Source organism: Onychomys torridus, chromosome 4 (assembly GCF_903995425.1).
Source record: "Onychomys torridus chromosome 4, mOncTor1.1, whole genome shotgun sequence".
NCBI classification, from domain to species: domain Eukaryota; kingdom Metazoa; phylum Chordata; class Mammalia; order Rodentia; family Cricetidae; genus Onychomys; species Onychomys torridus.
The window spans coordinates 53,328,578-53,356,138 of NC_050446.1; the positions used below are offsets into that span (position 1 = coordinate 53,328,578).

Genomic DNA, 27,561 nt, shown 5'->3' on the forward strand with positions numbered 1-27,561 from the left:
TCACACTTAATGACTTCTACTCAACCAATGTGCCCACATACCGACACCCACATGTCCATGCTGAGAGGTGGCAGTGAGGAAGTAAACACTGTGCATACATCTGTCCCCAGTAGCCAAGTGGGTTCATTGCAAATGTCAGTTGTATTTGTTCCCAAACTTGTCAGTTGGCCTTATTATTATAATTCGAGGTATTGATGTCTTCCCTACACACACACACACACAGAGAGTGAGAGAGAGGGGCGGGGGGAGTAGATTGAAACATCAGAGAATAAGAGAAAATTGTCATTAAAAAATGCAAGCCTTGTCAGGCCTGGTGGTGCAGATCTGTGGCTACCCCTCCAGCCCTTCTCCACTTTCTGGGGGCAGCTTTTCCCACCACCAGAATTAAGAGCCAGAGGGCTTTCCAACCTTCCCGAGGCAGGAGAGAGGACAGGAAATTCCACAATGTCAGATATTCACTCCAACCTCCAACTCTTCCCCAACTAAAAATTCTCCTAGGCATTTAATCATCATAGGGCAACTATTAGCCAAAACCTTATAAAACCACTATCGTGAGGAATATCTTTAGTGAAATGTTTGATGCTTGAATCACATTTTCCTTATATGTAAGTGGAAATAATACATATCAAACTGGGTAGTTATGTATAATAAAGCAGATTTAAATGAAGGTGTCTAACACAATGAGTCATTCTATAAATGTTAGTTTCACATCCATGCAGAAGTTATTATTTCTCTTCATAAATAAGCTATTTCATGAGTAGGGAAAGGCCATTGCGTCTAGATTTATTTTGTTTAAAAATAAATACTTTGTAAGTGACAATTACATTTAAGATAGGATCTACTCTCTTTATATAGAACTCAAGAGACTGAAGAAATTTTTCTGTTGCATTTTAATTTTTACCTATTATATTTTGTTTTTTATTCTGTGCTATGATACAAACAACTAGACAATGTTCTATTATTAATGATTTTCAATGTCTCTCAAACAGTCCCCCAGAGAGGTCTCTGTAAAGTTACTGCTTTCTCCTGTATTGTCACAGTCCATCCATTACAAGCTGACCAGCTGTATTAAACTGTATAAACTGACAACATGACTGCCCCATTGTATGATTAAAGGTTTTTATTATAGATATGAGAGAGAGAACAACCAGAGACATCTGACAGAGTCCAGAGCAGAGAGAGAAAGTAGTAGACTGAACATGGCTGGCAGACTAGCCCTGGACGTGATGGAAGCAGGAGCAGAGAGAGAGAATGGGGGTGGGGAGAGAGCCTGAGAGAAAGGCAAAGAGAGAACAGGCTGAAATAGCAGGGTTATAAGGAGAAAGCACAGCTGAAATAGCAGGGTTATAAGGAGAAAGCACAGCTGAAATAGCAGGGTTATAAAAAGGAGACATGAGTTTTGTGTGGAAGAAAGCCTGTGAGCTAGGAAAATCTAGGGTAGGGGAGGTGAGAACAGGAGCTTGCATGCTAGTATGGACTCTGCAATGTGTAGCAGGTACTTGGGATGCTGAGGGAGCCTGGAGGCCTGCATGCACTTTGGTGTGCTTATAGGCACCACAGATAGTCATTTGTCCCTTCTGCCAGTGGTAGGGAAATGGCTCCTTTGGTAGAGGGGAACTGGTTTTGTAAGTTCCTGAGGAATGCTAGCTTTTGTCTAACCACCAGAATTTGGGGGGGAAGGGAGTTTCCTTTGGACCTGACATAAACTAATCATCCTGAGGAGTCTTCAAGGGAATAAAATTCTGTAACTCCCCAGGTACTGTCATGCTATAGTGTTTTCTCGTGTCTTCTAAGTTTTATGAAAATCTCTACTCTTAACTTCTAAGAAAAACAATATACCATGACTCAATATACACAATAAATGTCACTCACTCCTAGACTGAAGCTGCAGAAGTCTGGTCTTGATGTTTTGTGGTTCAAAACTTGTATCTGTCTCAAAGGAGAAGCTCATAGATCCACCTGGTGTGAATCCTCCAATAAAGAGGGTTGTTTCAAAGTGTCTACTCCCAAGTGGTCCAGCCTCACAGACTGCTTCAACTAGGCCTGCATTTTCCTAGTTCCTAACACCAGAGACAGTCCCACAAAGCCTGGACAGTGAGTAAAACAGTCAGCTTTCCCAGGACTTGGCCAGCAACCCAGCTTTCTCAGGCCCCCCAGAAGATGCTGACACCCCCAGACAACAGGAAGCAGTCTTGAGGACACAACGCCCTCATCCCTGCCTCACCTGCTACCCATTCCTATTTCCTCACCTTTTTATAATAAACAAAGGAGAGCAAATGCTACTCTCCGCTACAGCAGCAGCAGCCTGCCTCAGCTGCCAAAGCAGTTACATGTGCACCCGTTAAAAGTGCCTGCCAGACACAGCTCTCTCTCTCTTTACATCTCTTTACCTCTCCTGTCTCTCCTCTTTCCTGCCTCTTCTTTCCTCTCTTACTTCTCTTCTTCCTCTTGCCTGTCCGCCTCTCTCAAGTCCCTACTCCGATACCGCCTTTCGCACTCCCCGTCCCCAAATAAAACGCTTGTGCTAACTCTGTTGCACATCGTGTGTTTGCTTAGCGGCATGCCCTGGCCCAAAGGTTCCCACCGTAGCCTTTTTTTTTTTTTTTAAATTTACCCTTTCAGCTACTATGTCATTAAACGGTAGATGCTGCATCATCCATGGGTCAGCCACTTGATGAATTCACAGAGAATTGAGCTCTTAGAAGGTAAGAGGACTAGACAGAGAAAGCAGGTCTCCGGGGCAAGCCCTTGAAGGGTACATTTTGTTTCATGACCACCTCTAACCCTCTACCCTGTTTCTTAAGCATCATGAAGTAGACAGTCTCCTCTAACACATGCTCTCAACAGTGTGTTCATTTGCCCATCGGAAGTCCAAAGTGATAGAACCAGCCACCTGCAGACAGAAACCTCTGGAAACGTGAGTCAAGGCAGACCTTTCCTCCTTGAAGACATTCTCAGTTATTCTGTCACAGTCACAAAAAGCTGACATAGCTATTCACCTTCGAATGCTGGTAGGACACATATGTGGAGGACACAGTGTTCTCATGGAGCCTGAAATCTGATTATGTGCACAGACATCACCCAACAAATGTATCTCTTTATATGTGTGTGAGGAGGGGGCAGGGAGATGATATCCAGAAAATATTGTTAGGTCTCAGGTCTTTAAAGTAAACATCTTACTTTCCAAGATAACAGACATTGATTTACAGTTGTTCGAGCAAAATAAATGTTATTTAAGGCTTAAATACTCTTGTTATAGCCTAGGAGAGAAAGTTATAGACCACCTTGCCTATAATGCCAAATTAGAGTCCTTTATTAGCTAGGGACTGAAAAAAAGCTCTTGCTCCCAAGAACTCTCAGCACCAAAGTTCGGGGATACATCTTGTTTATAAAGTCAAAAGCCACACAATGGCATCTTGTTGGGTCTAGGTTGGGGGAACCTAGTAACATTTGTTTGATGGTACAGACAGCAAATATTTTGGTTATTCATCTGTGCCATAGTCACAGTCACAGAAAGTCCCCAATGTGTTGCCAGATCTGATGTGACTGCTCAGGGGGCTGGGGACTGAAAAGCACCTGGGAAGACAAAATGGAACCTGGGTAAGATGGGGACAAGATGGTGTTATCTCAGTCACTCCGATTCTAAGATGCTGTAAGCAGAATCCAACCAATCGTAGGACTGTTTCTAACTTGTGTAAACTTAGGCTTCACAGGTGTGTCCCCTGGACTGTCACTCTGGACCACATGCCTAAAGGGCCATTTGCCTGATTCAAAGCACTACTATCACAAGCTCAAAGTTCCTGGTAATGATGCTTTCCATTTTGCACACATTTCCAAATGATGTAACCGGCTCTGCAAAAGGCTCTGGTTTGTCTAGCCTATTCTTATAGCAAAGCTCATCTTTTCTTCTCTCCCGTAGGCATTGGCTCTTAGACATGAATCGACACTGAGGGTAAGGCCACGGCGATGACCACAGTGAGCAGTCATGGGAAGCTCATTGCTCTGATCAGTATTTGGAAAGTGTGCTGGTAGGCTTTTTGTTTTGTTTTGTCTTGTCAAGATAGCACAAGCTGGAGTCATCTAGGAAGGGACAGCCTCAGTGGAGGAATTGCTTGGATCTAATTGGTCTGTGTGCAAGTCTGTGGGGGCATTTCTTGCTTGGTAATTGATTTGGGAGGGCCCAGCCCACTGTGAGCAGTACCATGACTTGGCAGGTGGTCCTGGGGTACATAAGAAAGTGGACTGAGCAAGCCAGTAAACAGCATTCCTCTGTGGCCTCTGCTTCAGTTCCTGTCTCCAGGTTCCTGCTTAAGTTCCTTCCCTGCCTTCTCTCAATGATGGACTTTCCTGAGATCTTCCTTGAAACTAACAAGAGTTTCCAGAAGCCCCAAGCTTCATATATTATTTTCATAAAAATACATTGATCTGACTTATAAAATCTCTTTTTGATTTCTCAGAGAAGAAAGCAAAATGAGATTACCTACTAACAGCATCTGTAGCCCAACATATATCCTACTTCTGGTGACTGGAGTATGATTTGGTTGTTTTCCACAGCATTCTTTTCAAAGGGGCCCAATATTCATTATATATTCCAGAACAACCGATAGTCTTAGTGCTTCTATTACATCAGAAAATACATAAATATGACAACATGAGCAATGTGGTCTGCTTCAGGAGAGATAAGCAATTCACTGGAGATGGGGAATGCTGTTTCCTAAGGCAATTTCAGCTCTTGATGTGGTTACGAGGAAAAGCTATTAGTGGTCGTGCAGAATGAATGAAGTCCAGAGTACTTGGCCCCAGGGCTAAATCTTCCTTGTCATATTCAGAGGAGAGCTACAAATAAGCAAGGAAATGAAAGCTCATTTCCCCCACAAGATAGACATTTTTTTCCCCTGTGAATTCCTTTATGGATGAACTAGGGATTTATGCCATTTGTGCAGTGGGGTAAATGACTCTACTAACTGATCTGCTGGGACCCAACACTGAGAGCTATGCACTGGCAAGGTGCGTCGTTTGTAGTTCATGAATTTCCCCACTTCCAGGGAGAATAGCTTTTCTGATTGGCAGGGGGCAGACTGTGCTGACTTTCTGGGGGAGGGCTGTTGGTTGGTCCTGTGTGTTCTCAGAAAGTCACTGCTCCTTACCAGAACTGCCTTCCACTGAGGGACAGGAGTACTTTGTGTACATTGGTGTCCCTTGAATCCTCCATCCCCATTCCTGCCAGAAACACAGGGTGGATCCATGATGCCCCATCTGAGTGCAACCAGACATTTCCAGCACATCCTACCACTGGGCTAGGGGTGGTGGACCCATGGTCTGGCTATGAAATTTAGTTCTGATCTGAGTAATTCCCCCACCAGATCCTTTAAGAAACATGATGGAGGGAGAGAAGGAAAAGAGTTCTGACTATGTGACATTTTCATCACACCTAAAAAACACACCACCCATGGTTTTAGCATTAAAACAAAACAAAACAAAAAACTGTCAACAGCAAGCCTCATGGCAGCCACAGTGACAGCGGCCCAAAGGCTAGTCATGTGACTCGCAGTAACTCTTCTCAGAAGGAAACATGAATTATTTCAATCAGATCACCGCTTTGTCAATTAGAACATATTTGTATCTTGGGTGTTTCAGCATCTCAAACTCTGTGATTTCTCCTTTAACATCAGAATAGTGCATTCATTTATTTTTGCCTTTTAAATAGCACTGATAAATTCAATGTTTTACTTTCAAAATGTGTAGCAGTAGGGTTAATGATCTATTCAGTGGTAGATAATCTTCTTAGTACACGAAAGGTCTTAGAGTCAATCCTCAGGGCCACAAAAGAAAGGAAAGAGAGAGAGAAAGAGGGAAGGAGAGAGAGAACACTAGAAGCCAAAATACATATCCTTCAAGGGTACATCCCATGACCTACTTTCTCTAACTAGAACGGAGGGAAAAACCAACACCCTTCAGAGTTACAAGTTCCTGATGAGGATAGTTTGAGACATATGTAAAGTATGTTTTACATGGACTGTGAAGATGCACATTGGGAGTTCATATAAAATCTGTGAAAGCCAGGTTTCCTGGCTGCCCAGGAGAGGGCTTTGCAGATTTACATGGGGACAGGAAGTCTTTTCTTTCTTATATTTATTTGGGGAATACTTCAGTAAAGCAGAATAATTTTTGGAGGAATAAAATAAATGTATGACTACACTTCATTTGCAAAGCTAACTGCACAGCTTGTGAGAATTCTTTTAATAAACAAATGGCTTCTGATTATTTTCAAGTGTAGAGTTTCGTTTATTCCTCCACACAGCTCCATGAAGAAGCGAGAGGAGTTCAGGGAAAGTGCCCTTCCTGTGTCCCTTCCCCTAAGGACTGTCAGTCCAGTCCTCTTGATACTGTTGGCTGGGCCTTCCTGAAGCCTTAAAGGCATGGGAGCCTACAAAGGTGATGGAAATTAATTTCTGGAGAATTACCATGTATTCAAATCATGAGACCTAAGAATACAGAGGGGGGCTGGAAGGACAGTTCATGGGTTAGAATGCTTGCTGCTCTTCAGGGGACCTGGGTCTGGTTCCCAGCGCTCAGACAAGGTGGCTCATGTCCACCTGTAACTCCAGCTTCTGGGATCAGATGATCTCTTCTGGCTTCTGCCAGCGCTGGCATGCATGTGGCGCTCGCAAAAAATTAAAAGTTAAGAATAAGAAGAAAGGGCTGGGATACAACTCAGTGATAGAGTAGGAGGCTCCAGTTCCAAAATAGATAAACATGAAAAAAGAAAAAAGAAAAGGAAAGGAACGTCTCTTCTCTGGCTGTCACTGAAGTAAAGTAGGTTTGTCACATTCTGATCATCTCAGCTGTGCTGCAATGGGATCAAATGCTGGAAGGAAGGTGCTCAGCTTCCAGATTTCAGTGCTTTTGTCTGCTCACCTCTTGACCAGGTGAGGCTCCTGGGCATGGACCACGTTTAAACCCCTCTCCTATCAACCTGTCTACTGTCACCTCATTCCTTGGCCAAAGGAAAGTGTCCTGTCCCCTAAACAAACCAGGAAGCAACTGGGACTTTCACATTGACCTGTTGTTTCTGTGGAGGCTTCTTCTCAGCCAGCGTTTCCTACCCGAAGAATGTGGCTGCCCTGAGGCCTTGCTTCCCAAGCACCACAGGGCTTTGTGGATTCACCACTGTCTTCTAGCTCTGTGCTGTGGCATCACGCACATGCCCTGTCAGGAGCCAGGCCCTGTGATCCTGCTGTGACATCACACACATGCCCTGTCAGGAGCCAGGCCCTGTGACCCTGCTGTGACATCACACACATGCCCTGTCAGGAGCCAGGCCCAGTGATCCTGCTTTTGACATCATACACATGCCCTGTCAGGGAGCCAGGCCCTGTGACCCTGCTGTGACATCACACACATGCCCTGTCAGGAGCCAGGCCCTGTGATCCTGCTGTGACATCACACACATGCCCTGTCAGGAGCCAGGCCCAGTGATCCTGCTGTGACATCACACACATGCCCTGTCAGGAGCCAGGCCCTGTGATCCTGCTGTGACATCACACACATGCCCTGCCAGGAGCCAGGCCCTGTGATCCTGCTGTGACATCACACACATGCCCTGTCAGGAGCCAGGCCCAGTGATCCTGCTGTGACATCACACACATGCCCTGTCAGGAGCCAGGCCCTGTGATCCTGCTTTGACATCACACACATGCCCTGTCAGGAGCCAGGCCCTGTGACCCTGCTGTGACATCACACACATGCCCTGCCAGGAGCCAGGCCCTGTGATCCTGCTGTGACATCACACACATGCCCTGTCAGGAGCCAGGCCCTGTGATCCTGCAGTTTAGAGTCATCCTGCTTCTAGCTCTGTAGTTTTCTTCCCTTTTTATTTTCTTCAAATGTAATTTTTTATTGATTCTTTGGGAATCTCACATCATGCACCCCAATCCTACTCATTTCCCAGTCCCTCCGTATCTGTCCTTCACTCTTGTAGCATCTTCCCATAAAGGAAAACCTAAAAAGAAATAATAAAACTAAAATTTTAAAAATGAAAAATAAAATAAAAATATTAATGTTAAAACAAACAAAAATGAAAGCAAACTAACAAAAGCAAACAAACGAACACCCACTTTGCTCTTCATCTTCCCCGCCTCTCCATCACCTCTTCATCATCTCAGTGGCACTGGGAGCTGCTGTGTGTCACGCAGCACACCCTTTTGTCCACACAGCTTTACTTGCAAATGTTTATTGTGTACTACGTTGTTGGTCAGATTCAAGGCCTCTGGCTTGTACACCATCAATACCGGACCCTCACTGAAACTCCTCTTGGATATCCTGCAGTTGCCCAGTCCTGGAGATCCTGGGGCTTTGGTTCCGCAGGACCAGTCCTTTCACGAGTTCCAGCAGATGGAGTAGATGCTGGGGTGAGTCAACTCAAAACCCTGGATATGTGCTTGGGTGGGTAGCTGAGTTGGTCACTTCAGGTCTCTGGGACCACCCCACTCAGATGATGGGTGGAGCCAGCTCTGCTATGAGAGGCAGGATCCGTGGCGGTGGTGGGGGATGAGGTGGTGGTGGTGGTGGTGGTGGTGATGGTGGTGGTGGTGGTGGTAGTGGTGGTGGTGATGGTGGTGTGGTGGTGGTGGTGGTGGTGGTGGAGGAGGAGGAGGAGGAGGAGGAGGAGGAGGAGGAGGAGGAGGAGGAGGAGGAGGAGGAGGAGGAAGCAACTCTTCCAGGCCAGCGAGGAGTGGGGCTAACTCAGCACAGCCCTGCCTTTGTATTTCAACATATAGTTTAACTTGGGCAACGAATGTCAACACATACCCCAGCTGCAGCAGGACCATGGACCCAGCTATGGTCAGCAACAGCAGCTTGGGCCTGGGTGTCACCACAGCCCCAGGTGGCAGCACAGGACACTGGTCTGGCGGCAGCATGACCTTCATTTACTAACATAGCCTTAGGTGTCTGCCCAGACTCCGACTTCCTCATGGCCTTCAGCGGTAACAGGAGCTATCGACATCAACCCAAACTGTGGTTGCAGCAGGGTCATTGACCCAGACATGGCCTGGTGGCAAGCAGGCGACCCATATCAGCCCATTCCTCACCCGCCTTCACCTCTTCAGATCTGCCTCTCTCCACAGGACAAGAACCATCCCCCAACCCCCGCCCACCCACCAAACCCCATCATGTATTTGCTCACAATAATGGCGCCTGACCTCCTGGCGATGTGGGTAACCTGTAGTTTCCTCTCCCACTCAGGTAAGTGACCCCAGGTAAGTACGTGGATGTCCTACTAGGTACTAACCTCAGCTCTGCGTTTTCTGATTGTGCCATGCGGAGCAAATAATCTCAAGTATCTAAATCACTTTTTTAGGGTTTTTTTTTTTTTTTTTTCCCAGAACTGAGGACCAAACCCAGGGCCTTGTGCTTGCTAGGATTTTTTTAGTTCTAAAATGAACATTTAAACAAAACAATTTCAAATCTGTTCTTTTTAAAATGATTTTTACTAAGAGCAGATAATTTCAGCAATTTTCCATGAGTTTTTGCTTTTTCTTTTGCAAAGTAAGACTCATACAGTCGTCATTTCTTTAACAAGCTCAGTGTGCATTGCATAAGAACTGACTTCATTATTATAATCTTCCAATAGAATCACACTTTCTAATGATTGATCAGCTGCATGTTCTAGCATGTCAAATTGCATCATCTCTACAATAAACACAGAAAGTATTCTCAGCTCTGCTCTGTCCCTTTCCAGGACATACAGTTGTAACCATAGAACAAGACAGGCACTCAGGTTCGGGACTAGATTTGAGCTCAAATCTGTGTTCATGACTGTATGTCATGATGTAGAAAGCAGATGAACACAGAAAAGTCTAGAAAGCTTAAACATGCCTGTGACACTGTTGTAGATAGTCACTGGGTTGTACCAAGTAACACACTCTCTTCTTTGGCCATCTACTGTACCTACTCAGTTAAAATTTAGTTTATAAAGGAATGTGTTTATTATAGCTATAAAAAAAAAAAAAGCCAGGAAGAAGAATGGGAAGATGAACTGTGACCTCCCTAACACAATGCCTGCTAGGCAAGAGAGACAGCATCGTCTCATCGGCAAGAAAACCAAAGCAGCTGCCTTCTCATAGGACTATTGAGGATGGCATGAATTAAGTTATGCATAAACTTTCCCCAAATGTAAACCCAGATGTTCTCAGAGAGTCGGGTAACCAGCTGTATACCCGCCATGCCATCTATTATACTCCAGGCTATTATCTGCCCTGCCGGTCTGTCTATGGGATGAGCTCCCTGCCTTTAGAGTCAGGTCCAGTTTCTTATAAACATTGTACATCACTGAGGCATGAAGGTTATCGAGTATTTTCCCAAAGATTTTTTTCCCTCAAGAATAATCTTCTTCTGGGGGAGGGGGTTGTAACCTTGTATTTCTAGCACAAATAGAACACAGGGCTTTTTTTTTTTTTTTTTTTTTTGGTGTTGTTGTTTGTTTTTGTTTGTTTGGTTGTTGTTTGGTTGTTTGTTTGTTTTTCGAGACAGGGTTTCTCTGTAGCTTTGGAGGCTGTCCTGGACTAGCTCTGTAGACCAGGCTAGCCTTGAATTCACAGAGATCCACCAGAACAGGGTTTTATATGCTGGTCTTGGTGCAGAAAGGCTTCAATGAGGGTGACTTACTGCTCTGTGCCTGGCCAGGAAGAATAAGCCCTGCTTGACCCGGTGATCGGTATGTGATCTGCCCTCAGCAACAGTTTGAAGACAAGAGAGTAGGAAAGTAGAAAGCATTTGTGTTTTACTTAAGAAATCTGTGTTGTAGACCCAAAGTTTGTCATTTGTTGTTTTCAGACAGATGGTTCTTCAAAGATCCAAACTGTGGAAGCCTGCGTGGCAATACGCCACAGCAGCGGGACCAAAGCTTAATGCCGTGGGCACTCTGGATCTAGAGAAGAAATGTTGGCCAAGAAAAAGCACTAGACTCCCACCATGTGTTCTAGAAAGTTCTGGTGGCATCATACCAAATGCTAAGTGGGGAGAGAAGGAGAGACAGAGACAGAGACAGACAAACAGAGAGAGCATGTATGTGTGGGTTCATTCACCCACGTGTAAATGGAGGCCAGAGGTCTACAGCAAATATCTTCCTATTTACTCTCCACCTCATTTTTTGAGAAAGTGTTTCTCACAGAACCTGGAACTTGCCATTTTGGCTGGCCAATGAGACCCCAGGATCTGCTTGTCTCCACTCCCTCCCCAAGTCCTGGATCCACATTCATAAGTTATGCCAAGTTTTTACCTGCATGCTGGGGATCCAAACTCAGGTCCTCATGCTTGCAATGTGCAAGCACTTTACACATCTCCCCAGCTTCGCTAAGTGAAGAGTTTTCGGACTGTTAGAGTCAACTTCAGAAAAGAAGCAACGGACACCGCAGGACCATGTGATGCCTGTGGCTGTCTGCCCTCGGGATTATAGAGAATAACTGAGGCTTTTGTCTGGATCCCTCATTCTGGTTTAGAACTAGAAAGTGGAACAGGATACCTAAAGCAAATGTCTGTTACATTAAACTTCCAGGACCCCTGAAAAATAATGTCGAAGTCCAAGTCAGTATAAAAAGCTTTGCAAACCTGATGATGATGGAGGTGGTGAGGATGATGATGATGATGATGATGATGATGATATGTGGATAAAGAGGAGCGAGAGGAAGAGGAAGGGGGAGGAGGAGACTCTTTGAAAACCAAATAACTCGAGTATCAAAGTACCCACAGTGGAGATCTTGCAGGGTGCTGCACTGCTAACCTCTGGCGACATCCCAGACGGAAGGTACGGAGTTTCTGTAGTTACCCCTTCCAGTTTTATGTAAGCCCCCTTTCAAGAACTCTGTGTTATAGACCTTCACGGTGTCTCTGGGCAGCTCTAACTTACATAACCTCATTTTTCAAAGCTGTTCATTACTTCTGCCCTCTCTTAGCACACTCCCACTCCAGCTTGGGCCTCCGGTGGGGGACCTCGCTGCCTGCTTCGGGAGCATGGGGTGCTCCCATCTGACACCTCCCTCCTTTCTTAATGGAGTGTACCCAATTTAAGGCGAGAAAAATGCTCCTTTGTTAATTGACAGGCAGATCAGAATCTGCCCATAAAGTAGCCTACCATCATATCTAGCCAGGATATTACCCCAGGCAGATCAGGGAGACATAAAAAGAAATAATCGAAAATTAAAAAAAGCAATGGCTTCATTTCTACCTCGAATACCAAAAAGAAGAAAAGGAAAAAATCCAAGTATGTATTTTAAATGGATAGATTGTTAGAAATAGAAATTACAACTGTGTCATAAATTTAGTTCATATTCCATTTTAAATTCTCCAATAAGAAATATAATGTAGCTTCATTTAAATAGCGCACTCCATAATTTAACTAAACATGGGGTGGGGGAAATCCCTAATTGGCTGCAGGGTGATTTACATGAAATACCTCACTCTACTGGGGGCCATAACAGAGCACTATGCAAATTCTGATTTTTAAGTAGATCTTTTTTTTTTTTTTTTTCCCCCACAAAGGAAAGCTAGAAGTAGGTTAGGAGGGAAAAATATACATCAAAAAATGTTTTGTCATTGAAAACAAGAAACGGAACAAAATGATAATAAAAGTTACTTACCTTGTGGTTATATATGCATGAAGTCATTATATCTTAATGATTCCCAGCTCCAGTATGATAGTTTGTGTGTGTGTGTCAGTGGTGGTGGTGGGGTTAAGGCAGTATTTGTGTGGATGTGTGATGTGTGGAGGTGCATGTGTATGTGTGGGGAATCAGCACTGGGTGTCTTGTTGATAGTTCTCTACCTTATTTTTTGAGGCAGGGTCTCTCACTGAATCCTGAGCGTGTTAGTTGGACTAGGCAGACTAACCTGTCTCCATGCCCCTCCCCCTCTCCAGCACTGGATTTAATGTGGGGTCTGGGAATCCCAGCTCAGGCCCCCATGCTTGCACAGCAGGCCCCCATGCTTACATAGCAGGCCCCTCATGGACTGAGCCATTTCTCCAGGCCCAAGCTTTCCAATTTTCCTCGCACACACAAAGCTCAAGCTCAGTGATAAGTATTTATGAAAGGCTGAAATGACACCAAAACCATTTAGAAATTATATTTTCCTTAGTCACGTGCTCTCCACCCCCTAGTTATTAAACACACACATACTCACCCATTTTAGTTACCTACTTATACATATGTATCAGGTACAGGGATAGCTCTGTGTTTCCAAGTCCCCAAAGGAGGGACAACAAGAAATTAATGAAAATTCAATAAGCGTCTCCGTGTCCCATGCCAAGTCAGGCGGGTGACACTGTCCCTGGCTCTGAAATATAGGTGAGGTGACCTCTGCACATTCAGTTTTCACATTCATCAGGTCTGGGTGGTAATGAACACCCATGGGGCTGTTGTGACGACAAGTGAGGTCACGTGTGCAAAGCACCTATCACAGAAGAGATATTTTATAAATCTTCCCATTATTTTCTCATTCAAGAATAAAACAGACACTGAGGGATACTGCATGCTGCGGAGATGCTTAGAATTTGCATTCAGTTCTTGGCGAAGACAATGCACAGTGTTGTGTTTGTGTGTTGAGGGGCCTGGGCAGATAGTTGCCCTAGCAACAGTGGGTGCTCTGGAAGGACTGGAGAATGGCTCAGTGGTTAAAAGCACTGACTGTTCTTCCAGGCGATCTGGGTTCGATTCCCAGCACTAACATAGTAGTTGACAACTGTCTGTAACCTGTAACTCCAGACCCAGGGGCTCTGACCCACTCTTCTGGCTTCCACAGACACAAAGTATGCATGTGGTGTGCATACATATGTGAAGGCAAAATACCCATACACATAAAATAATAAAGTTTAAATTTTTTTATTAAAAAACAAATTTATATTCCAGAGGTCTTCAGAAAGACATGCTCCAAATGTGGCCCAGAGGTCTCTATCTGCCCTCAAAAGCATGAGGCTTTGTTGCTTGGAGAGTGTGTTTTCTCAGTAAGTTTAGCAGCACATTAAAAAGCACAATAAATATAAGGTATTAACTCCTCTGTTAACTGCCATCAGTGACATTTAAGATCATGTGTCACTTAGAAGATACTAGAACACTCCTCCATACTAAAAGTTGTAAAGCATGGGTAGTGGTGGTACATGCCTGTAATCCCAGCACTCAGGAGGCAGAGGCAGGTGAATCTCTGTGAGTTCAAGGCCAGCCTGGTCTACAGAGTGAGATCCAAGCAAGGCGCAAAGCTACGCAGAGAAACCCTGTCTCAAAAAAACAAACAAAACAAAACTTGTAAAGCTGTAACAAATTTCAAAGTTGAGGTTCTCCATCCCGTCTCAGATTAAAGGACACATTTGCCTGATAACCACAACCAGAACCAGATCCACCTTCTGAAATGCTGTGAGAGACGCTTAGATCACCTAAACAGAGAGATGTGACTTCCAGGTGCTTTGTGAAGAGTGGGTAAACTATTTGCCTTAACTTGAGAGCAGGTTTTTCTTTAACTAAGTGTCTTCATCTGTACAGAATTTCATCTAAGATCTGCTTTCATTAACATAAATCAGCAAGCATAAAGGAAAATAGCCCATTATCACTCAATTCAAATTTCTTGGCAGACACATTACTGTACCTAGTAGCTAATCCACATATTCTAGAGGTTGCATAGGTCCATGTGCATCATGATAGGCTTGTTTTCTGAGCAATGGTTGGTTAATGTCTTGTATAACTCATGCATATATGGAACAAATCAAAGGAATGGGAATAAAATGAAATTAGAAAGGCATAAGCTGGGCATGGTGGTGCATGCCTGTAACCCCATCATGTGGAAGGTGGAGGCGGTAAGAGCTAGGTTCAAAGTCATCTTCAGCTGCACAAGGAGTCCAGGACCAGTGTAGGCTACATGAGAAACTGTCAGAAGGAAAGAAGGAAGAGAGAGAAGGAGGGAGAGAGGGAGGGAGGGAGGGAGGGAGAGAGAAGTAGAGGAAGGAAGGAAGGAAGGAAGAAAGGAGAGAAATAAAGGAATTGTACTGGAGATAAGAGCTAAGTGAGTTGATATGTAGCTTTAATGGCTTTATAAATTATATGTAGATATATTGGCTTTGTAAATTAACACGTTTCTGAAGATAGTACAGATGAAATTTATGAAAGTCAAAGAAGTGTTTCTATAATAAGCACATGAGATGTTCTACATGATCAGCCATCCAGGTAAGACAAAACCACTGTGAAAAGCTACTGCCCACCCACTGGGGTGTCTGCAATGGAGAAGACAGAGAGTACTGGTAAGGATGAAGAGGAACAGAATCATCACACAGTGCTGGTGACCATGTAAAATGGTGTGGCTGTTGCTCAAACTACTGAACAGACTTTTAGCGTAAAACCCAAGAATACCAATTCCAATTCTATAGCTAAGAGAAGTAAAATCACCTTCACAAAAACTTGCATGCTTATTAAAGCATAATTCATAATAATAAAAAAGGGCAAATAATCTAAATATTCACTACCTGGTGAGTGAGTAAATAAATGTAGTATATCCAGATAATGAAATATGATCAGCCAAAGAAGGAAAGTACTAAAATAGTCTACAGCTCAGATGACTCTTGAAATGTTATGTAAGTAAAAGAAGTGAGCTACCAAAGATTCCGTACTGTACGCTTCTGTTTGTAGGAGCTATCCAAGAATATTCAAGACCGTAGAGACAGAAGGACAATGATGTAATACTAGGAGGACTGGGAGAAGGTGGGAAGTGATTTGCTAATGGGTACAAGGTATGCAGGGTGAAATGCCCTGAAATAGTGTTAATAGTTACAAAACTGTAAATAAACTAACAGCCATTAAACTGTAGGTGAATGAGTTATATGGTATGTGCATTATGTCTCAATAAAGTTACTTTCAAATTAATGTCCAACCTCTTGACCCAGTAATCCTAACCGTTAGTTTGAATCACATTGAGCTGCAGGAATCGGTTCATTTCTGAGCTATAATGCATCACTTCAATAGCCCAATAGCTCTAGGCTAAGGTAAGGTCCAAGTTTTATTTATTTGTTAAGAGGTTAACAGTAATTTTATAATAATACAATTTTGAAAACAACCTAAATGTTAAGAAAGAAAATGATTAAACAAAGTTGTATAATTATACAGTAAAAAATGATGTAACCATTTAAATCAGACATTTGAAGAATTGCTTAAAATATGATAAAAATACTCTACACTACAAATTTTGGGACATTTTTATAGGTAGTAATAAATAAAAACAGGGAAATTCATCAAGAACAAAAAAAAAAAGAATTTCTGAAAAAAGTTTATGGATGATGTAAATTTTGGTTTTTGGTATTTAACTTTCTACAATAACTTTATATGATTTTTATACTTAGAAAATTATCTTATTATAAAAGGTAAACATTGAAATGAAAAGAGATATGCAATTCAAAGACAGCTTAAATGTAATTGATTTCTGCTAAATTCCACTTATAATAAAAAAAAAATTTGAGTTTTCCAAAATTCATTCCAGGCTATACTAGAAGTACATAGAAAGCCCTTGTCTCTAGGGGGAAAGAGGACATGGAGGAGGAAGAGGAGGAGGAAGAGGAGGAGGAGGAGCAGCAGAAATTCAAGAATTTCCGCATTCTAAGAGCCAAAGAAGCAGCCTTGTGTTTATTCAGACAATAGCACTAAGCTAGTAACTCAATGACAGTTGGCTGCCTCAATTTGAAATCTCCAGGAAATAATCCACAGCACCTGCTCTGGTTCCTTAACAACAATTCTTCCTGCCAATGAGCTCTTATTTATTTCTAATCTGCAACTGTAGAACATTCTTTCTTGTCTAAGCTGTGCACAAGTTTTGGACCATGTCTGTTGTTTTGAGCTCTTAGACAGAGCTTGACTATTTCATATCCTGGTAGCAATTAGGAGCTGTAGATTTATTAGTCCCCTAGTATGAGATGGCCAGATCTGCCATAACCTTGCCTATTTAACTCTATAGAATGGACAGCCCAGCCATGTGAGGTTATGACCAACCAGATTCTTCATTTCCTCCACCTGAATGATCATAACTAATATTGTGATTAGAACTTGATATTCATAGGAAAATGGCACAAGGATGCTTGCAATGGACACAGCAATAAAGCAAGCTTGTGTTTTGGGGGTCAATAAAGCTCAGTGGTCAATAAAGCAAGCTCAGGGATGGAGAGACTGCTCAGTGGTTAGGAACACATACCACTCTTACAGAGGATTGGGGTTTTCTTCCCAGCACCCACATTAGGAAGCTCACAACTACCCAAACTTCAGCTCCAGGAATTCCAATGTCATTTTCTAGCTTCTAAGGGTGCTCGTGTGTGTGTGTGTGTGTGTGTGTGTGTGTGTGTGTGTGTGTGTGTGTGTACATACACATACCACAGAGACACACAAATATAAACACACAGACACAAACCATACACAAAAATTAAAATAAAGCATTAAAAAATAAAAGAAATTTGGTATATTAGGTTGCCTAGAGAGACACACTTTAAGTGAGCTCCTGGAATAAAGGAAAAAGGAAACAGGTTGAGTTGAAGTTTGAGTTTTCTAGATTTTACTTACTATCATCATGTGTACATGATTGTGGGCATGTGCATGCCACAGCTTGCATGTGGAGGTCCCACTTTTACAGCTCTGATTCTCCCCTTCCATTTTTATGTAGATTCCAGGGGTTACAGATACACTCACATTAGCCATCAGAGGATGGCAGGATATTCTCAACATGGCTGCCAGTTTGCCTGGATACCCAGCTTCCAGAGTATAGCCTACACCATATAGACACATACATTTTGTCTAACCATAGTATTGATTTTTAAATTTTTTTTCTTTGAATATTTGATCATTTATATTTTTAACAAATTGTCAAAACTCAACTACAATCATCTGGGGCTACCTCGGGCAGGGAGGGAGGGAGCTAAAATATAAAATATTAAGTAACATGATGAAGGACAAACCAGAATGCTTTTGACTAGACTTACTGAGGTCTAATGATAGAATTTGACTCAAGCTTTGAAAGACAAGTGGAGAACAGGGTACCCTGTAGTTCACTGAGTATAAGCAAAGGTATGACCGCAAGGGACCCACGACATCATAACAAAATGGCAGAGTATTGCAGTCTTCATTGAGTGTTAGCCCCTAAGCTACACTCTGACAGGAACACTTAGTTGTGTTTGTGTTTTTGTTTTTGCTTTGTTTTTTGGTTTTAGGTACACTTGTTTTCTTACTCAGAGATAGATTCTGCCTCAGGAAGAGGCGAAGAGTACAGGCAGGAGTCCACAGCCATATTTCTCCAACAGGAAGAGAAATCCAAGGTTAACCCTGAGTTCTGACAAGAATGTGTTTGGAAATAACTTTCTTGCAAATCTTGTTTATTTCTGAAACTCTTGATCAGATCCCATCCAGTGGATGCATGGACTGTGGAGAAATGCTGGTCTGACAGTGTCTATTGGACCCTGGGCAATCACCATTGACATGCAAATAGTGTCATCAGTAGATCATGGTTTAAATTAGATAAAATATTAACAACTTGTGGAATTTGATCCAAATTTTTCCCTGGACTAAGATCTTATTGATCAAATACAACTTGAAGCCACAAGCCATCTGCCAGGACATTTGAGCCTTCTTTTGCTGAACACTAATATTTAATCATAATTTTATGGCAACATGTTTTAAAAGCTTAGCTGGGATATAACAAAAAAGTGAAAATAATGGATGAATATGCAGAGGGCATTTCTCACAATCAGTTGATGTACTGCTCACTCCTTTGGTGTTTAAGCATCTTAAAAGTAATGGAATATTAGCAGAAAACAGTAAACTCTCCTGGCTGAGGTGTTAAAATGTGTCCTTATAGATCAGCAGTTCGCAACCCTTTTGGGGGTCAAATGACCTTATCATGGGGGTTGCCTAAGACCAATGGAAAGCATGGATATTTACATTACAATTCATAACAGTCACAAAATTACAGTTATGAAGGAGCAACAAAAATCACTTTCTGGTTGGGGGTCACCACAACATGAGGAACTGTATTAAAGGGTTGCAGCATTAGGAAGGCTGAGAACCACTGCTCTAGATCAACGGTTTGTAAAACTCAGTATTTGAAAGGGTCTTTCACATAGTGTCTTTTGATAGAAAACTATTCAGAAGACGAAGAAGAAATCCATCTACCTTTGTTCTCAGTAAGTTGCCTCATTAAAGTGACTAGTTGTTTGGGAGTTGGCTGGCATGGTGGAACTGCACCTTGCAGCCATGTCTAAAGATATTCAAATTAAAGAGAAATCAGTCATATGCTAGCCAACCCCCACATTAGTAGCCTGCGTGAATTGTATTTGTCTTTCTGAGACCACCAACCTGTCACTTCTTAGGTATAATGAATTCAACATCCCCCTCCTCAACACAATGAACCTGATATCTCTTGTACCTTTGATATTGCAGAGCTGCTAAATATCATCCTCGCAAGCAGAAAGAGTTTTGGAGTGTAAGGCCAAGGGCTTATGAAATCCTCCCCATTATCTGTCTGTGAATCTCATGCTTATGTCTCATAGCCAACTCAAGCCTCTACAGAGACTCGTTAGAGCCATCCGGGCACCCTCCTCAATGCCAGTTGGCAGGGTAGCACCACCAGTAACAAGTTCTGGAACATGGCCAGTCCCCAGCAGCTGAGCTATGTTGGCAGCATCCCAGTTCCAAAGGATGTCAGCATGATGAACGTATCAGGAGAGCTGAAGGCTCTGAATTATGAGCTGAGAGGAAGTGACCATGGGCTAAGAAACCCCACAGCAGTAATCAGAGTGGAACTTCAGGCGGTGACTGGTACACATCTACCATTGGGAAACAGCTGCACTAGACATGTTCTGCTTTATTCAAAGTGACAGGAGGCGACACCTTTGCTACCAAAGCATGCATATCCCAAAAGGATGGCTAAGAGCCTACACTCACTGCCATTTCCTAGGTGTCCTGCTGGTGAGCCCAGATGTCTTAATAGATCACTAAGGTTTGCTTTTATCCCACTCATAATTTTATCTTGCAAAAGTAATGCCTCCCTTTGAATAACAAAGTGATAAGTTAATTGGACATGAAGACTCCAATCATACCACCTAAATCAGACAGCTTATACAGATCCTGGAAAACAGGAACATTTGCTTAGAACCCATGAATTGAACCAGAAAATTCCAATAATCCCTTCTACATGGCCCGCCTTTATGTGCACCTTGAGCACGAATTACCTAACTAGTAATTTGCCAGTGTGTGTCTGAAATGATTAATATATGCATAGGGGAGATTGGAATTCACACAAGACTCTCACTGCTGCAAATTAAATTCTTGCTAGTTATCCAAGACTTTTAAAGAGCATGATATCATTAAAGTCACTGAAAGGAACGCTTTAGTACAGGGCTGGGTGGCCATCTGTCAGGTGACGATCCCTGGCCCAGATGAAGAGAAGCACCAGAGGAAGAACCAATGACCTTTCCAAGCTCCTCCAACAATGACTGCATGACGCCGCACAGCCACTGAGTCACAGGCACGGAGCTAGCAAGGAACAAAGTGCATTCCTATTCACTGTGATATTAAGTACATGAATATCTCTAAATGGACAGAATACATTTAATATTTTATGTACTTCAAAATGTTTGCTAGCTTTCATACATCAAAGTGTTTTAAATTGTGCCATGTATAACTTGAAATCTTAAAAAATGGAATTTTAAGAAAGGGGATAAAAAATAATATTATGCTAATTGCACAATAAATTTACCACCGTGTGTCTGAAGGATAGCAAGGCAGCCATGGCCTGTCCACTGATGAGGGATACTCTGCACTCTCACTGACTATTATTTGTTTCACTCCTCCCAGCAACTCTGTGAGGAAGATTGTGAGGCTCAGAGGGACCACGTACGGTGTCCAAGCTCATTCAGCTAAAGAGCAAGCACTTGAGTCAGTCATGGAGGCATTCTGACTCCAGAAACTCCTACCAGTACTCACAAGTATTCCTTTTGTTCCCTGTTTTTGTCTGTGGGAAGCCCAGAAATTACAGTTGCATCTGGACCTCAAAGGGCTTGAGTTTGTTTTTTCACTTTGTTTGTTTTTAAGATTTTTATTTTTAAACATGTGAGGCTGTGTTTCTACACATGCATGCAGTACCCATAGAGGCCAGAAGAGGGCGGCATTAGATTCCCTGGAGCTGGAGTTACAGGCAGTTGTGAGACAGCATGTGGATGCTAGGAACTGAACTCAGATCCTCTGCAAGAGCAGTACTCACTCTTAACATCTAAGGCATCTCTCCAACCTGCTGATGGACCTTATGTTCCCCCTGAATGTGAAAGGAGGTTGCCCTGTCTGGAAGAGCAAGGGAAACTTACTTTGGATTTTAAATGTGAACTGATCAAAATCAGCAGGGCCCTGAGACCATGGCCTTGTTCAATACTGACACTCCTATACATGAGCTCAGATTTTTGAGAGCTTCTGATAGCACAAACTTGGCTTGCCTCTTAACTCAGTAAATTTCAGTCTTTGGAGTACACCACAAGGAAATGATAGGAAAGCCAAAGGAAATCTGTTCACACACACATGTAATCTACAGTCTTCAAAAACTTGAAGATATCAAGACACACGAATCATATTATGCAATATGATACACACATATACATATGTAGTGAATATACCATGACCCAGACTGAATTAGTTTGCAACTAGAAACACCCCAAATTAAAGACAGAGAAACAAGATTGTGTAGAAAAAAAAGAAAATTAGAAGACTTTATAATCACTCCAAATGGAAAAATACAGAAGACATTCACATGTGGAAATTTATGTTTAAATTATATGTAAAGAATGTGAGGCTGCTCAAGGTGGTGCACTTGTTAAGTTCAGCCTTCTAGGAGGCAGATGCAGGAGGCTCCCCACAAGTTTGAGACCAGCCTGGTCAATATAACAACTTCAGGCCAGCTAAGGCTACATAGTGAGACCTTATCTCAAAAATAAAATAAGGAGTAGAATACAAACTAGTGTAAAGATAATCTTAAGGAATGAAATAAAAACAACAGTATACTCATTAACAGTGACACAAGAAAACTATGAACTCATAATGAAACCACAGAGACAGACGAGCATGTCCGCCATATGACCTGGCATATAGACTGTATTAATCAAAACTTCGGTCTAATGAAAATGAGTGGGCAATCTACTGAGATCATGCTACATGGAAGTCGGCCACCACCACTTGCATTTGATAGGCTCAGAGGGGCAGGATCAGCATTTTCGATGGTGAAAACAGGAGGAGGGCTAAATATGCTTTGACTTGAAGTTTTGGCATGAGGATACCAAAGGACAGATCATGCAAAAACACCTTGGCCTTAGAGAATAGCTCAGGGAGCTTCTTATTGGCCCTGAATTGTCAGACGCCAGGATAAGGAAGGCTGTGGTAGACGATGAGCAGAGCTTGACTACTCAGCTCAGTGGCAGCCCCCAGGCTGGCCACTGACGAGGGTGGGTCCGTTCCATGTTGTCCTGAATGGTCTGGTCTTTTCCTGTTTGTATATGGAGCAAACCTTGTGTGTTACAGACTCATCACAATATGCAGCTCAAGAGCAGCCAGCTTACAGAGGAGGCGGCTTGAGGAAGGGCCGAGCTTCTGTTCCCTCTGGCTGCATGTTCCTCCTGTCACCTCTGAGTTACACAAAGGTAATTTTCCAGTGACCCCGGCTGGAGCCTGTGCTGTCCAGGTGCGGGGGTGGGGGTGGGGGTGGGGGGGTGCTGGGGGGGGGGTGAGGGGGTTCTTTCATGAGGACCCCTGTGAGTCAAGCACTCTTCCAGCTAGTTTCCCTGGGTCCCTTCATGGAATCCCCCTCTGGTTGTTTGACATGAGTGTTACCCAAGACCTGGAGGAAATAATTCCAATTCAAATATCACTTGGGCAGCTGGAAAAGCCCCATTGTCCTTCTGCCTTTGGAAGAGGCAGCTAAATTGTCTCCTTTTCCATCAAACATTTCTAGAATTTATTTTCTTCATTTTTTTTTCCTAACCATGTCTATTGGATGCACACTACATAGAATTTTTGCAAGAAGAAACCAAACAGGCTAGAAATTGTGGACGTAAAGTATTTTATAACTGGGTCACTTGGATGAACATATGCTACCTGCCCTGACTGGTAAAACTCCAATGCAGTGAAAATACTATGTGAGTTTTTTAAACATACTGGAGGATAAAATGAGACTATGGGCACATGAAACAATTTTAGAAGAGAAAATGGGAATGAGAAAATGGATTGACTCTGTGAGATAATCGGTATGAGAATGAGTGGCAGACACACACAAGAAATTTAAACCCAGAAGAAAGGTTAGCTGTAGCAGTCATAGCTTACACCTGCCCAGTGTCTTACATTTTACAGAGAATTTGTTACTATGACCTTATTTAATTCTCGCACCACATAGTAGGAGATACTACACTGACAGGTAAGGAGCTGAGGGAGATGCCCTAGCTTTCCAAAGGTGCCTACTTGTCATCAGCCAAGCTGGGCTCAACTAAAGCCTGGTTTTCAATAGAGATAAACATCGATGCTATTCAGGAAACGTATAAAGCCTGGCGCAAACCTTCCTTTAAATCATTTGGAGCTTGATGGAGCCTTGTCTTGTGAGTATAAATCCACCAGGGGGAGTCCATAAAGCAATTATAACACAAATGAATCAATAGAAAGATCTGGTTGTACAATGGGATCCCTAAGTGAAGGAGGCAGAACAGAGGGCAGACCACGGGCTTGTAAGTTGTTACATTCTAAAAGGCACAAACCTCAAATCCTATTTAAACTTTGAAAGGAGACATATTAGCTCAGGATTTTACCATCTATGCTTAAAAAAATTAAAATGAATCTTTTGTGAGGACTGGAGAGATTGTTTAGCATTTAAAAGCTCATACTGCTTTTGCAGAGAACCCCAGTTTGGCCCACAGCATCCACACCTGACAGCTCACAACCACCTGTAACTCCAGCTGCATGAGATCCAAGGACCTCTTCTGGTCTCTGCAGGCACCTGCACTCACGTGACATATTCCCACACAAACACACAGAAGTATACATCAGTAAAAAGTAAAATCTTTCTAACAAATTTTTTGCCTAGACATTCCACGAACATGTGTTATACTAACGTAGTCTACACTACATTTTTATGGGTTTCATTATTAATTTTTTTGTAATTTCATACAGGTTTATAATGCATACTATTTACTCTCACTCTCTTTTATGTACATCCTACCTATCTACTCCTCAATTTTCCCTACAAATCTCTTTCTCATTTATATCTATCTGTTTCGTTTTCTGACTCATCGAGTTTTAACCAGGACTATTGGTGTCGCCATGGATTCAGAGTTTATATCACCATGGATTTAGAGCTGTCTGTTGGAGCCTGCTGGGCTTAACAGTAGATAACACAACTGAAAACAATAACTTTTCCTCTCCAAGAATCCAGCCAGCCAAGAGTTTGGGGTAGACTTTACAAGCTTGTCTCTATCCATCTCTACAGTGCCAGTCTTCAGCAGGCCAAGTGTAAGTAACTGTAGCTGCTGTGAGTTCATAGTTACAGTGGCTGTGTCCTGCCTGAAGCATTTCATGGCTCTTCTCCCTCTCTTCTAGCTATTACAGTCTTCCTGGCCCTATTCCACAAGGTTCCCTGAGCCTTAGAAAGGATGATAGACATCTTCTTTAGGGCAGAACCCTCAACATCACTTTTTTCTTGGCATTGGACAGCCACAAGTCTTTGACTTCAGCACCATTTATATTGCAAACTGCCTTCCAAATGCTTTTTCTGTCTCTCTTGGGTCTGTCAGTTGAAACCTATTCTTGACTCAGAGATGAAATGGTATCTTTTCCAAGAAGGCCTTTTGGAGCTGCTCTCTCCCCTGAGAACATGCTCTCTCCCCATGCTCTGGAACATCTTGCTGTCTCCCACCTTGGGTAGCTCCTGGATGGCATGAAAGCTGTGGGATTTACCCATCTACTTCCTATGACCCCAACCCATGCTCTCCATATACAGAATTGACAAGAAGTCATCTGAGGTTCTGTGAGGTTCTGCGAGTTTAGCAACTTTTACAAGGATTTGACTTCTTTCGATTTCACTGCAGAAATGACCCCAGTGAAGGACTCACTTCCTTTAAAAATCTTCCCGTTTTCCTATAACCATATTTCATGTTGACCTTCTAGACCAGCACATTTGCCTTTGTGCAATATTAACAGTTAGCACTGGCAAATAGCAGAGCCTAAGCCAGAAGGTTAAATTTAAAGTTTTCAATCAAATAGCAATAGAGCAGTCATCAAACATAAACCGAGAGGAGATTCGCTTTCCCCTCTACCAGAGTCTATTCCGGAGGACTGCAACCGCCTCAAAGCCAGAACCTCTGCTCCCTGAAGAGCCTTCGTCTGCAAGGCTTGCAGTAAACTAGTAGTGGAGGAACTTAAAGTTCCAGAACAAGAAGCTTGTCACTTCTACCAAAGCCGCCTATCCTTCAGAAACGAAAGTGATGCTCCCTTTACTAGCAATTGACAATAAGAATGAGATAACACTCATTTTATTGAGGATTTTATATAGGAAGTAAGAAAACAACTCTCTGTTATAGTTGTAGAATGGCAAGAGAATATGCTGAGTGTTTGAATCTTCCCATATTCTCTGCCCTCCCTTGGGTCATGTGTGGTCATGGTGCTGTGCACAATTAAAAGGCTTACTTACAAGGAAAATAAAGACCAGGCAATAGCAAGAATACTACTGTGACTTGTAATGAAAAGCAGGCTTTAAAAAACGTGGAGTGATTATTTTCAATTATACCACATTCTATGAAATGCTAAAAAAGCCTCCTGTTACATCTTGTACAGCAGAGGAAAAGCTCTTTGATCTGTGAATAGGCTAATCGAAGAACTATTCACATAATTCCCATCCTTTCAGGGAGAGCAGCAATCAGTGAGCAAAATGGAAAGTACCAGTCATGCGAGGCATGAGATCTTACTTTTTCGTCATCTTCCGTAAATGGAGCACCCTCAGGAATCTTATTTATTGCTTGGGCCACACCGATAATTTCACCATCACTGCTCCGGATAGGCATGCACAACAGTGATTTTGTCTTGTATCCAGTCAGCTTGTCGATCTCATCATTGAATCTTCGGTCCTAAAAATAAGCCAGAGAAAGCACTCATTGCAAGGGCGAGGAGGTGCAGGAATTCTCAATACATGGATTTGATTTTGTGTTTAAACCACCAATGGAAAATAAATGATAAATTATCACCATAATTGTGAGCCAGGCTAATGAAAGGAAAAGGGGCTGGTGTCCTAAGGGAATTGCATTGTGTTCTACTTAACAAAATACATTATTTCACAATGATAACTGGATATAAAATATTGTGTGAGAAAGCATTGCAGCAAACATGTAAAAAATATTGAAACATTCAAGGAAAAAGTGCTTTATTTTGGATTAAAATTATTCTAGAAAAAAAAAATCTATGGACCCATTCTGATACTTCAAAGAAGTTCCAAAAAGGAATGGGGGGACAGATAAAAAGAATGCCAAGCTAAAAAATGTAGGATAAATAGTTAAGTTACGTAATATCTTCTGTCAACTACCAGTAAAACAATGGTCATAAGCAAGGGTCATCAACCACTGTTAAGACCATTAGGTGAAGGATGTTAAGCAGGGCATCTACATGGTCTTCAAAGGCCACCCTAAAATAGGTGTTAATGATAATGAAAACATGAGCTCTACAATGAGTAGATCGGGTAGACTCCATCTAAGACAAGTAATTAAATTTAGCATGACCATGAATGAATCAAAATAGAATCATCATTTCCTGACATGGCCTTGGGAAGGGTAGATAGCACTAAGAACAAGAGTATTCATGTCAAATGGCTAGCAGGAATCATATCATTTAGGAAAAGGAAACTAAGTAACTGGAGTTGAAGAGATGGCTCATTTGGTAAAACACTTGCTACACAATCATGAAGACATGAGTTCAATCCCCACCATGTCATAAAAACCGAGGCACAGCTGTGTGTGTCTGAATCCCAGTCCTGGGGAGGCAGAGACAGGTGGGTCCCTGGAGAGACACCCGATGCTGAGATTGTCCTCTGGCCTCTACATATGCACACAGGGACAGGCATACACCCCTGCACATATACATGAACACACACAAACACCTACATACACAGATAGTGGAGAGAGAGAGAGAGAGAGAGAGAGAGAGAGAGAGAGAGAGAGAGAGAGAGAGAGAGAAGCACTCGGTCCATCAGAAGCCCATTCTGGACTCTTCAAATAGTGTCAACAGTAAATTAAAAGCCATGTGTATTGTAGGAATTTAGCAGAGTCACTGTATCTGGGGTAGACATTAGCATGAACAGTTTTCACTGTATCCAGGGAAAACATTAGAATAAACAGTTTTCATTGTATCCAGGGCAATTATTGGAGTGAATAGTTGTTTTCTAGAAGTACTTTGGCCTTGAAGAATCATCGTGGAAAACAGTAAAGAATCTTCATGGAAAACAATCACTGTTTTCCATGATTTGTAGAATTGTTTTTCTGAA

At 42.5% G+C, this 27,561-nt stretch overlaps 1 protein-coding gene across 1 annotated transcript in view; it reads right to left on the reverse strand.

Moving 5' to 3' along the window:
- Pde11a (phosphodiesterase 11A) overlaps positions 1 to 27,561 on the reverse strand; it is a 352,151-nt gene that overhangs the window by 278,236 nt on the left and 46,354 nt on the right. Inside the window, exon 2 of the mRNA XM_036186349.1 lies at positions 25,997 to 26,155. Coding sequence (XP_036042242.1) covers positions 25,997 to 26,155 — 159 coding nt within the window. The remainder of the gene's footprint in view (positions 1 to 25,996; positions 26,156 to 27,561) is intronic.